Source organism: Rhincodon typus, chromosome 1 (assembly GCF_021869965.1).
Source record: "Rhincodon typus isolate 14 chromosome 1, sRhiTyp1.1, whole genome shotgun sequence".
NCBI lineage: Eukaryota > Metazoa > Chordata > Chondrichthyes > Orectolobiformes > Rhincodontidae > Rhincodon > Rhincodon typus.
Genome location: NC_063332.1, coordinates 81,592,493 through 81,605,728, shown reverse-complemented (window position 1 = coordinate 81,605,728; position 13,236 = coordinate 81,592,493). Strand labels below are relative to the sequence as shown.

Below are 13,236 nucleotides of genomic sequence, written 5' to 3'. Positions count from 1 at the left end.
TGTGACTTTCAAAAGAAAATTGGAGAATTATCTTGAAAAAATGTTTTGTACGGTTACAAGGAAGGGGAAGAGGAGTGCGATTGCGTGAATCGCTCTTCCAGAGCTTGATTGAACAAGACAAATAGCCTCTTTCTGTGCTGTCTACCGTATGATTCTATTCTATAATGTCCTAGCCAATATTTTTCCTTCAATCAACTGTATGTGGGAGCTTGTGTGGAAATCAGCTGCCAGTTTCCTATCCTACAACAGTAATTACACACCAGAAATACTTAATTGGCTGTGAAGCATTTTTTTTTACAGAGAAAACATATGTATAATGAGAAAGCTGCACTCATTAATAACCCAGAGGCCCCGCCTAATGCTCTACAGACATGGGTTCAAATCCCACCAAAGCAGCTGGTGGGAACTGAATTCATTGAATAATAAATCTGAAGTATAAAGCTGGTCTCCAGTGATGCCACATCTGGGTCACCAATGCCCCTTTTGGAAGGGAATCTGCTGTCCTTACCCAAGTTGGCCTACACAGGACTCCAGGCCCACGGCAATGTATTTGATGGCTAAATGTCCTCAGAGGTGACCACTCAGTTCAAGAGCAATTAGGCATGGAGGACAGAGGATGGTCTTGCCAGGGACACCCACATTCCATGAAAGAACTTTTTAAAAAAAGACATCTGACTGTGATGTAAAGTGCTCTATTTAAGCTATTTTTTTCTTTCTTTTCCTTTTAGATTCCATAGTGTAAACGGGAGCTTGAGCGTCTCTACATCTAAGATATCAAATTCAACAATCATGAAAATAGTTCTAATTTCTTTTTTCCCCCAAAACTCCACAAGACAGAACACAAATTAATATTGGTTCTGATAAAGGACACAATTAACAAGTGAATCTTATTGCTGATTTTGTGTTTTAAGATCGTAGAAATATGACAGGTTACCAGGTAATAGCACCTCTCTTGCTTTCAAGAAAACTGTACTCAGTTTATTTTTCATTGTTGATCATTATTTTGAATAGCTAGCCATACAGAAACAATGTGCAGATTCCAAAAACAAAAGAAATGCAGCAACATTAGAATTGTTTATTGACACTATATATCTCACTTTAAAAATTCATTCATTTGACAGAAAAATAAATATTTTTGCAAAAGTAAACCTCAGGTAATTAACATTGAGCCAGTCAACATAATTTTACTGTATTGATCCATCTTGTGGAGAATAAATGAATATAATTCACAGAACCCAGGATCCATTTACATTAGCAGTTTCCAGTAATGAGCCAAATCAAAAGTTTGAACTGTAAGCAAATACATGGATAATCCATGAGGACTTCACTCCCAGTTAGAGTCCTTAGATAATGATCATTGAGGCTGCTTTCAATGTTCTAAGTATAGCACATGGTGATGTACTTGCATTTATATACACCTTATCATTGTAAATTTCTAGTCCTTCTGAAGTGCAATGATTGATGGTTTTAGCTTTCTACATCAATGACATATTTCAGATAATAATGAGATAAATAAACAGGTTTAAACAGAAAGGACTGGGTTCTCTATTTACATTTTACTCTACTTGTCCTTTTGTCTCTTTAGTACATTTATAAAAGCATCTTTTGGTATCTCCACATTGCCAATTTTTCTCATTCTTCTCTTTCCTTCAGCTTGCCTCTTCAGAAGCTTCATTTTACGGGTTATGTCCCCACCATACTGAAAATAATAATAAGTACTTTTAAACATATCTGCAACAAAAGTGGGGATAACATATCCGTTCCTATTTGTAATAAAGTTTAAACCAGTAGTGTTATTTGCATACATAAAGACACCAATTACAAATGGTGAACAGAGGAAACCGTTTATCATTGTGCCTGTTCTTAGACCAGATGTTTGAAATAATTCAAACAATACAGGAAGGAATGACAGAGATAATAAATGTCCATTTGCCCATGATATTCAGGATTATACACCAATTCAGCATAATACCATTTCTTTCACTTTAAACTTAACTATTGAATGCATATTACTGTGCTTTTGTAATTTGCAAGAGACTTCAAATTCAGAAAATACATTTACCGCATTTATGGTCAACACTTGACTAACCACCTGTGTATTCAGTACTTATGACTGCAGTGAGAAAAGTTTGCAACAAAGACATCAGCATTTCCACTTATAATTTACTTTCATAATTACATTGCAAGTATCTATAATACTTTGAAACACCTGTTGATATCAGGAAAACTCAAAGTATCTTACCTTTATAGATCACCTCTAACAGGAAAGTATATGAAGGTATGTGTTTTACAACAGTTTTAAATGTACTTTAATTTAAATGTAATTTATATTTTTAGGCTAATAGAATATTTCCTTCCAAGCAAATATTAAGTGAAAACTTTTCAATTATTTGACTGTGCTTGGAATTCCTTTGAAACCAATGTATTCACTGAAAGAATAATTTATTTAATCAATGTATAAAGCTTACTGAAAGCAAGCACTTATGCTCAATTTATTAGTCCTTTAACTGAAGCCAAATAGGCTAAATTTTAAAACAGGACAAGTGTCACCTGGTGGATTTTTTTCATGAACTGCAGTCATCAAAGGAAAAATTCCAGTAGACAAGCCACTTTATCATTAAAAGTATTTAAAAAATAATTTTACACTGTCAAGTAATTCCTACTCTTCAATACCATTTTTGTTTAAATTTTCAGCCAAACATTAACAAAAGTCACCTAAACTTGAAAGATAGATAAATTATAGATTAAGTATGTGTGCCATATCTAGTAATGCCTTTGCACCACAATATTTACACTAACTAACAAAAGGAGCAGTTTGATAGGTCAGTGATGCTGGGTGATATTTCAGCTTGTCATGGGTAGCATTTGCATTGTGCACTTTGGAACCCTGCAACCATGAGACTGCAGCACAGGTTAGAACCCGCACCTTCAAGTGAATGATCACTATGTGTGAACTGTCTCCAGGGTGGCCACAGGGTGGGGGATTATGTGTGTGTTTGTTTGGTGGTGGTTGGGGGGGGGCGGGTGGGGGGGGGAGGAGAGAACCAACCTGAGTTCTTCCAACTTCAAATGAGCAGGTCACTGCAATGAAAATTAATGATAAGTTTTTAAGATATAAACTAAAATAATGACTTTTGCAGACAGGCCGCCACTTTGGAGGTTCTGGGTGGGAGGGGAGGCAAGTTGCACTTTGTTATTTAAATATTCAAATCAGTTCACCAAACTCAGTAAAGCATGTATATGACCACACATTATTTATCCTTATATCCCTTCACTGCAGGATTACTGTTTCAGTATTTGATTTACCTATGCAAATTAAAATCAGTAAGTACACTTAAAGTGCATGTCAAGCATTTTCAGACACACTAAATAGAATCACTCCTAAAATGCCTTCCTTGAATTCCCTTAAGTCAATTTAAAACAATTTCAAATTCAGTTTAAGTTGATTCTAATTTTGAACAAACTTGGCTTAATGTCGGTACTTTGTGTTGTGCCAGATGGATGTAAAAAGCCTAATTTTTGTATTCTAAAGAAAATGTAACATTTGAAAAAAAAACTATACTTACACATTTTGCCAATACATTCTTCCTTACTGCTTTAATACTGAAAAGAAAATAAACACACAGAAGTTCTGTGTAGAAACATATTTATTTGTCATTACAAAGAGGAAAATTGGTCAGTATTTGTTATCATCACTCTGTGAAACTGACATCAACTGCCAGTATTCAGACAGTTCCAGCTAAAACTAAACATTCAGAAATTGCTGTCAGCAATTCCTTGCTTTTCCACGTGGGTCAAAACTTCAGAGTCAGAGTCGTACAGCACGGAAACAGACCCTTTAGTACAACTCATCCGCACCAACCAGATATCCCAATCTGACCTAGTCCGATTTTCCAGCATTTGGCCCATATCCCTCTAAACCCTTCCTATTCATATATACTTTCAGATGCCTTTTAAATGTAATTGTACCCGCCTCCACCACTTCCTCTGGCAGCTTATTCCGTACCACCCTCTGCAAGAAAAAGTTACTCTTCAGGTCCTTTTTAAACTTTTCTCCTCTCACTTTAAACCTACACCCACTATTTTTGGATTCGCCCATCCCAGGAAAAAGATCTTGGATACAGAAATTGCTGTTCAGTGTTTGGAAATGGGTATCAATTACACATTATTATTTGACTTATTTATGCTATGGGTCTTGTTGCTAAAAATCCTTCCAACAGTTATGCCATGTTGAATGAGTGTAATTAAGTCTTTAACAGGCACACTAAGGTACAAATTCTTCCGTAACAACCTTACTTGTGCTTACAAAATAATCTTATACTTTAGATTTAATAACAAACATTTAATAGATTTTAAAATAATAAAATTGTTTTATCAAAGTTTATATTTCATCTTCTACCTTAGTTCCATGTGTATGTCTCAACGTTAATTTCACTTTCTGCAAAACTGTAGAATATGAATGTAGCTATTTGCCTATTACCTCCTAGCTTGATAGCAGTAGGAATTATCCAGTGTAACTGGTTGCTTATACTGCTGATCAATTATACAGTAATAGATACTAGAGATTTATTATTGCTATTACCAATGTGAAATTATCTTTGGGAAAAGTGAAATCCACAGAGATCTCTATACCTTAATGACCAGTCTTCCTTAATGTCAGTGGTTAGTGCCATCACCTTGCCACTTATTACAAAATGTGGAGTAAGTAATTGGAAACTCGTTATAAAATAATTCAAGCAACATGATATCCAAATATGACTGGAAATTTCATATCATATGTAAATGTTGACAGAACTCTGAAACTGAGTTAAATGCTCTTTTAGTAATTACTTAATTAAGAACTGATCCTTAAAGCTATTCTCAACATGGCTCATGAGTCTGAGCTATTGACAGGTCTGATAATATTAAGGTTGATTTTGAAGTTTAATCTGAATGCCTATAGCATTATATAAACAAAAATTCACTATTAACATTTCTTTGTTCTCATTTTATGTTTATGTAGTTTACCAAGACACATGATGTGGCATAGTTTAATTTCTGTATCTCATTGTCAGAGAATCAATTACTGCTTTCCACTGCTTAATCATTATAGGCCAATACTAAGGACAGAATATTTTGTTCACGGAAGAAAATGGAATCAGTCCAGCATTAAATTAGAGATCAGTCTGTCTCCATTTCAGTAGCAAGGCCTTCAATAAAGGCCCATGCAAAACAAACACTTCTTTAAAACATAAAATATTTTCATACCTGATCAGACATTCAATTTATAAAATTGATTCAAAGCAGTCAGTTTCATTGTGTTTTTGTGTTTCACTGCATGAGGCATGCTGCTGTCATGCAAGTGAAACAGCAAATATGCTTCAAAAGTAATACACTGGCTGTGAAGCACTTTGTGATATTCTGAGGCCATGAGAAATGATTTACAATACGCAAGTTTTTAAGCTCTATTTCTTGGGCATGGTTAAAAAGCCCATTCCAGAAGAATTACTGCTCTACAGGGTCAGGAATGACATAGTAAGGTGAGATGAAGCTAAATGCTAGTGAATGAAGCAGATACTCACGTTTCTCTTGCTATAACCTTGTTGCCTATTGCTGCCTGAATGGCAATTTCAAAGAGTTGCGGAGGTATTGTGTCTTTTAAACGTTCTGCTATTGCTTTACCAGTAGAATAAGCCTTTTCCCTGCAAGTAAGCAACCAATGAATTCTTCAAAATATTTTATTAAATAAATAAAAAACAGACAAGTATACATCAATCTATGACAATCTTTGCATTTCTAATTATCAGCTTTGAAGGACTACTTTTGCAGTCTGCTTCACCACCAGCAAGTGTTGTACATAAGTCAAAATAGCAGACCATCTGCAAAACTACAGCATTCAAGTCATAACAGTACCTTATTAAGCAGTGCATGATTTAGTCAGTAAATGAGAAAACAGAACCAGACTCTGCTGGCACAAGAGTCGGGGACATTGTGTTGTATCCTATTAATTCAACTTGCTTGTCACGTTTTGTCACAAAATTGGTGGAAGCACAAGCTGATAATGGCACAATGAAGCAAAACAGCACATCAAACCTAGGTGAAATGAGGGACAAACAATGTATTTCTTCAAGCAATGAGATTTAAGGATTAAGAATCAATTGGGGAAGAACCGAACTGGGCAGCAAATTCAAATGAATGAATTCGATGTCAAATTAGGTAGAGAAAGAAAACTGAAGAAAGAGAGAGGAGGACTGGATTGAAGGAGAAGAAAAGTAAAAAATAATAACAAGTTTTGAAATCTCCTAATATATTTCACAACTTGAAAGACTGAGATTCTACAGATAGAATTGTTTACTGTCGAGACGGGGGAAGTTATTTGGTGGTCATACAATTATCACATTGTTAAAACTGTATTTATGTTAATTATTTAAATCAGCGAGACAGGTTTTACGGGCAATTAACATGCTAATACATCAACATCATGAAAATCCTGTGTTATGGGGGAGTTTAAGCATCATATTTAAGTTTTCTCAAATATTTATGGTAAAGTGCCTCAATTCATGGTAATGTGCAATTTTCTGGACTATCACGTCTTTTGCTCATTAACAACAACGTTCATCATTTATTATTTATCAAAATCTGATCTACTACATAATGAGTGAAATCATGTACCAAGCTGTATCTCATATGTGGGTGGCCATAAGGTGCAGATAAAATGGGAGCATGAGAAGTCTTGGAACTGCCCTATTTAAGTACTTATTCTTAAGGGCAGTTGGAAGTTGCAGCTAGTGTTAACATTTTCTCCCTAATGGGTATGCTTCTCTTATTTTTTATCTCTCCCAGAAAATGTAGAAATGGGCTAGGATGCAAGTATGAATCCAATAATAAATGTAGAGAATATGCAAGGGTTTGATAGTATTTTTTCAGCTTTAGCACATGGCAGTTATATGCAAAGGAGAGTTCATGAAGGGCTAGCAAACACAGGCCTAACAACATCAAATGAAACTTATGCATACTATTCAGTAGCATGGATCTCCAGTTCCAGACTTCTTCACCAGACATATAAGTAGTTACCGGTCTTCACAATCTCCACTTTATGTTGGACCACTAAACAATCTCTAGAAAAGTTATTAATTAGAGGCAGTTATGTCTTTGTAAAAATAAGGTTATGATTGAATGAATGTGGGCATTTTTTCAACAGGGCACAAAGCTTTCACGCAGTAACTAGATTCCGAGAGCACAAGATATACACACTGGCACTCAACAACGTCACACAAAAAGTGTTCGCACTAAATTAAAATTGATATGGTATGTGACCGTGTACATCTTTATACGCAGGAAGCAGGATTGGCATAGAGTGCTGGAAGCAGGATCATTGAAATCTTTGGAGGAAGAGGTAGATGAATTCTCGACTAACAAGGAAGTCAAAGGATATCAGAAGTAGTCTGGTGTGTGGAGTTGAAGTTAATAAGATCAGCCTGATCTTACTGAGTGGTGAAATAGACTTGAGGTATCGAATGGCCTCCTCCTCATAATTCATATGTGTGTACCTACACATTGATCCAGGGCTACTGATACCGTAATAGCAGGAACAGAAACAGAAATTGCTGGAAAAACTCAACAGGTATGGTAGCATCTGTGGAGAGAAAGCAGAGTTAACATTTCAGGCTCAGTGACCCTTCTGCAGAACTGAGCTTTTCCAGCAATTTCTATTTCTGTTTCCGATTTCCAGCATGCACATTTCTTTGGATTTTTAATTAACCATAATAGTAGGAGGTCGCTTCAGCAGAAACCCTGAGCCTCTGTCCGTTGTTTTAAAGCCAATACTGCGACATACAAGACACGCTGCCTAACATTCCCATGATGAAAGTGTAAGTGCACATGTTTAGGAGTTGTTTAATTAAAATGGCAGCTTGTGGAGATGTGTAACATTCTATATAAAAGCCAAAAGAACTGCGGATGCTGGAAATCAGAAATATAAACACAAATTGCCGGAAAAGGTCAGTAGGTCTGGCAGCATCTGTGCGGAGAAATCAGAGTTAATGTTTCATAGAAACATAGAAGATAGGAACAGCAGGAGGCCATTCAGTCCTTTGAGCCTGTTCTGCCATTCATCATGATCATGGCTGATCGTCCAACTCAATAGCCTAATCCTGCTTTCTCCCCGTAATCTTTGATCCCATTCACCCCAAGTGCTATGTCTAGCCGCCTCTTGAATACATTCAATGTTTTGGCATTAACTACTTCCTGTGGTAATGAATTCCACAGGGTCACCACCTTTGGGCGAAGAAATGTCTCCTCATCTCCATCCTAAATTGTCTACCCCGTATCCTCATACTGTGACCCCTGGTTCTGCACATACCCATCATCGGGAACATCCTCCCTGCATCTACACTGTCCAGTCCTGTTAGAATTTTATAAGTCTCTGAGATTCTCCCTCATTCATCGGAACTCAAGCGAAAACAATCCTAACCTCATCAATCTCTCCTCATATGTCAGACCTGCCATCCCCGGTATCAGCCTGGTAAACCTTTGCTGCACTCTCTCTCTCTCGAGCAACAGCAATCTTCCTCAGAAAAGGAGACCAAAACTGCACACAATATTCTAGGTGTGGCCTCTCTAAGGCCTTGTATAACTGCAACAATACATCCCTGCTCCTGTACTTGAAACCTTTCGCAATGAAAGCCAACATACCATTTGCTGCCTTTACTGCCTGTTGCAGCTGCATGCTTACCTTCAGCGACTAGTGCTCAAGGATGCCCAGGCCCTGCTGCAAACCCCCCCTCCCAATTTACAGCCATTCAGGTAGCAATCTGCCTTCTTGTTTTTGCTCCCAAAGTAAATAACCTCACATTTATCCAAATTACATAGCATCTGGCACTGATTTGTCCACACACCAACCTGTCCAGATCATGCTGAAGGATCTCTGCATCCTCGTCACAGTTTACCCTCCCACTCAAATTGGTATCATCTGCAAACTTTGAGATGTTACATTTTGTTCCTACATCCGAATCATTAATATATATTGTGAATAACTGGGTCCCAGAACCGATCCCTGTCACACCTCACTAGTTACTGCCTGCCAATTTGAGAAGGACCCATTAATTCCTACTCTTTGTTTCCTCTCTGCCAACCAGTTTTCTATCCATCTCAATACACTTGCCCAATCCCATGCGTTTTAATCTTGCACAATAATCTCTCATGTGGGACTTTGTCAAACCCATTCTTAAAGTCCAAATATACTACATCGACTGGCTCCTCCTTGTCAACTGTACTAGTTACATCTTCATAGAATTCCAACATGATTTCCCCTTCATAAATTCACGCTGACTCTGTCTGATCCTGCCACTGCTTTCTAAATGCTCCACTATAAAGTCCTTGATAATGCATTTGAGAATTTTCCCCACTTACTGGGGCAATAATTCCCTGTTTTCTCTCTACCTTCATTTTTGAATACGGGAGTGTCTTAGCTATCCCTCCAATCTGCAGGGACTGTTCTCGAGTCTACAGAATCCTGGAAGATGACCACCAATGCATCAACAATTTCTACAGCCACTTCCTTAAGTACTCTGGGATGTAGATTATCAGGCCCTGGGGATTTATCCGCCTTCAATCCCATCAATTTTCCCAGCACCATTTCTCCACTAATATTGATCTGCCTCAATTCTTCCTTCTCATTAAATCTTGCATTCTCCAACATTTCTGGTATCTGATTTTGGGTCCAATGACCCTTCTTCAGAACTGATGGTAGCTAGGAAAGAGTTGTTTTTTGTGCAGAAGATAAGGTGGGGGGTAAGGAGTAAATGATAGGTGGAAATAGAGCCCAGAGAGAGGAGGACAGTTGGACAGGCAATGTGGTTGGTAACTGTTACCCCAGAATGTAACATTCCATCCTTTGTGCAACATAGAAGAACGTATACAAAAATAAAAAGGAAACATATTTTCACTTTCCCTAATATCAAACTTTCCTACAAAGTACTACATATTCTGGGTGATTGTGTGAATGTGACTTCACTTCAGGACCAAGCAACTCAGTTGTCCAGCATCCTATCCACCACAGCAATATTCACTCAATTCATCACTGATACACAATGGCAGCGGTGTATATAATTTGCAAGATGCACTGTAGCATTCTTTTGATAGCACCTTACAAACCTGCAAATTCTACAATGTAGAAGGATAAGGGCAGCAGATGGATGGGAACACCACAGTTTGCAAGTTCTCCTCCAAGTCACTTAGTATCTTGACTTGGAAACTATATTGCCGATCCTTCACCGTTGCAGCGTAAAAATGCTAGAACTTTCTTCTAAACAGCATCTTTGGTGTCCCTATGTCCCAAAGACTACAACTGTTTAAAAAGACAGCTCACCATCACCAGGGCAATTAGGGATGGGCAACAAATGCTAGCTTAGTCAGTGGCAGTCAGATATCCTTGGACTAAAAAGGACAATGTTACAAAGGGGTATCTGTAATGTCATTGTAAACATTTGGTCCACTGCTTTGTGACAGCTATAACTTATCCACTGAACAAGACAGTTAACCTTAAACAGCTATGATATCATCAATGTTATACACATGCTACAAGCCAAAATCTGAAAGAAAGCTTCTCATATGCCATTAGGTTTATTCAAACAAGCAGGAAGAGCTACCTGACAAAACATTTGAAGCAGTTTATCCTTTAAACTGCCAATATAAATAACTGTATTATGGGCCAGCTTGATCATACTTTTGCCATTGTTGTAAACAGGATTCATGTTGAAGTATAGGTGATTTAAACTATTAAAAGTACTTCTGCTGATATGTTCAATAATTGAGCACTCAAGTTGTATGGTTACTCTGCAATTTATTAGTTTTAGTAAGGAGAAAACTTTGAAAGGGACCTTCATAAATTTAAGGTTTTGAAAGGTAGTTGGTTGGTCCACTTTCTTACCATCTGATTCAGATCAGGAAAAATAGGGTAAAGCATACAGAAGCAAGTAGCACGTTTCCAGATAAACATGAAAAGTAACTGCACTCAGTGACGAACCTGTGCACAATGGTCGCAAGTTCCTCCACACACTTTCCATTTAGATAAATGTCCATCTTAATCAGGTCAGCCACCTGGTATCCTGCATCTTCATAGTCAAAACTACAAGAATAAACAAAATGTAAGAAAATAATTTACATAAATCCTACCATCAATTTAGTAATATGACCTTGCAAAATAAGAGTAAAAGTAGGCCATTTGGCCCATTGAGTCTGCTTTTCCAAAACAATAAGGTCTGCAAGTATGGCAATTAACGGGACCCAGAAGGCAGGAGTTTCTGCCTTTGCAATTGCCCAAACTACCTAAGGTTCTTTCTGCTTGTTGGGATGAGAGTGAGGGTTGCAGGACGGATGAGCGAACTGACTGTGGTACATGAAGTCAAGACAGTAAGTTCAGAAGGCTATGTTGCCTACTTCATTTGGGGCTGCTTAGGGCTGAAGAGGAAGTGGGGTTGGTGGGAGCAGACCCAGTGGTCATGATCAAAGTAGGTATCAAGACACCATATCGAAGAGATGAACCTTAAACCTCTGGATTATTGGCTGAGCCATGTGTCAATTGGCAGTTGGCATATAAAATTGTGAATATGGGGCTCAAAAACTGGTGTGAAACAAGTGGGATCTGGGTCGTTGGACATAGGCATCAGCACCAAGAAAATGGGGAATGTACTGTTGTGGCATTCTGCACCTGAGCTATTCTGGGATTAGGGTTCTAGCAAACCATATAACTAGGGAAGCAGAAAGGGCTTTAAACTATACAGTGGAAGTGAGAGATCAGGCTTGGGTAAATGCAGTGAATCTAGGGGTATCATCAAGGCAGAAAGAACAAAACAGTAACATGGGAAATGAATGAGAGAGAATGGCAGTGAGAATAAACCTAAGAACTAAACAATAACCAAGGCTAGGTGCTACTCAGTTACAATAAAAAAGCAAAAATGATTGGGTTGACTTCTGAGGACAGGTTGAAAAGATAGGGCTTGTTTCCACTCGGGTTACTTGTGAGCGAGGGATTACTTGGTTCAGGTATTTAAGATCTTAATGGTCTTGACAAGGTTGATGAGGCCAAAACTAAGGGGGGCACGGGTTAGAAATCGGGGTCACACTTTTAAAATGGCGAAGCAGAGAAATTTACTCTCCCAAGCAGCTGTGCAATGTTGTTTCTCTCTACTTCAGAGAACTGTGGAGGAAGGGTCTTTGAATATTTTAAGGTAGAAGCAGAAATTATTGTTAGGAAAGGAAATCAAAGATCATTTGGGGCAATTTGGAATTCAAGACAAACAGATCAGCTGTGATTCTATTTGGATAACAGAGCAGCTTAAGGGACTGAATGACCTACCTCTACCCCTAATTTATGTACTCATATCAACTTTTTATAAACTGCAAGTTTAGCAGCTATACTTGTGACTCTTAGCTCCCAATAATTTATAACGCATTCTCCAATATGCATATTCTTTTACACTACCTCTCTGCTTCGAGGCACATCTTTTCATGTAATGCTGAATTTATTTGTTTACTAACTGAAGGACAGCATAGACTAAAATTCTATTTTGTTACTGAGAATGTAAATCTAAATGTTCCTACCTGGCATATCCTGAAGAAAGAGATTTCAGGCTGTCATAGAAATCTACCACAATTTCATTTAGTGGAAAAAGGTACTGCATCATAAGTCTGTGATCATCAATATAAACCATATTCTTCTGAACTGCTCTCCGACTCTAAAATAAATCAATATTCAGTGAGGAATCCCCAAAGTTTAAAACTGCATAAATATAGATACATTGGAAATACCTCAAAACAGTGCTTAAGAAAATTCAGCAACTTAGTTTTGCTCAAATCTAACTAACTAACTAAAATCATTGAACAACAGATTTTAAGTCATATATGAAGTGAGGAGGAAAAAAAATAAAGATTAATTCAATGTGAATATTGGAATAAAACGAAAGCAATGCTTTATTCTTAAGACATGGAACTTGCAATGCAGGTCAAAGCAACAACTGAATTTGGGTTTCACACTGCATAGGAGCATACTGAAAAGGAGCCAGAAGCATATTATTTTGTTCATTGGATTTGACAGGAATATTTCCTCTATGAGTAGCAATATGATAAATGGTGATGGTGAGTGACTTTGAGGGGACTTGCAGGTAGTGATTTTCTCATTTATCTTCTATCCTTGTCCTTCGAGATGGCATTGGCTGTAGGCTTGAAAGATGATCCTTAAGGAGCTTTGGTGAATTT

General features: G+C 37.5%; 1 protein-coding gene across 1 annotated transcript; it reads right to left on the bottom strand.

Annotated features, from left to right (window-relative positions):
- Positions 1-1,055: 1,055 nt before the first annotated feature.
- LOC125484579 (translation factor GUF1, mitochondrial-like) lies at positions 1,056-12,735 on the bottom strand. The gene is made up of 5 exons (XM_048603976.1): positions 12,583-12,735; positions 11,006-11,107; positions 5,562-5,681; positions 3,567-3,603; positions 1,056-1,699 (listed from the first exon to the last, which is right to left on the bottom strand). Exons 1-5 carry the CDS (start codon positions 12,690-12,692, stop codon positions 1,562-1,564), a joined length of 507 nt encoding a protein of 168 aa, XP_048459933.1. The 5' UTR covers positions 12,693-12,735; the 3' UTR covers positions 1,056-1,561.
- Positions 12,736-13,236: the final 501 nt, after the last annotated feature.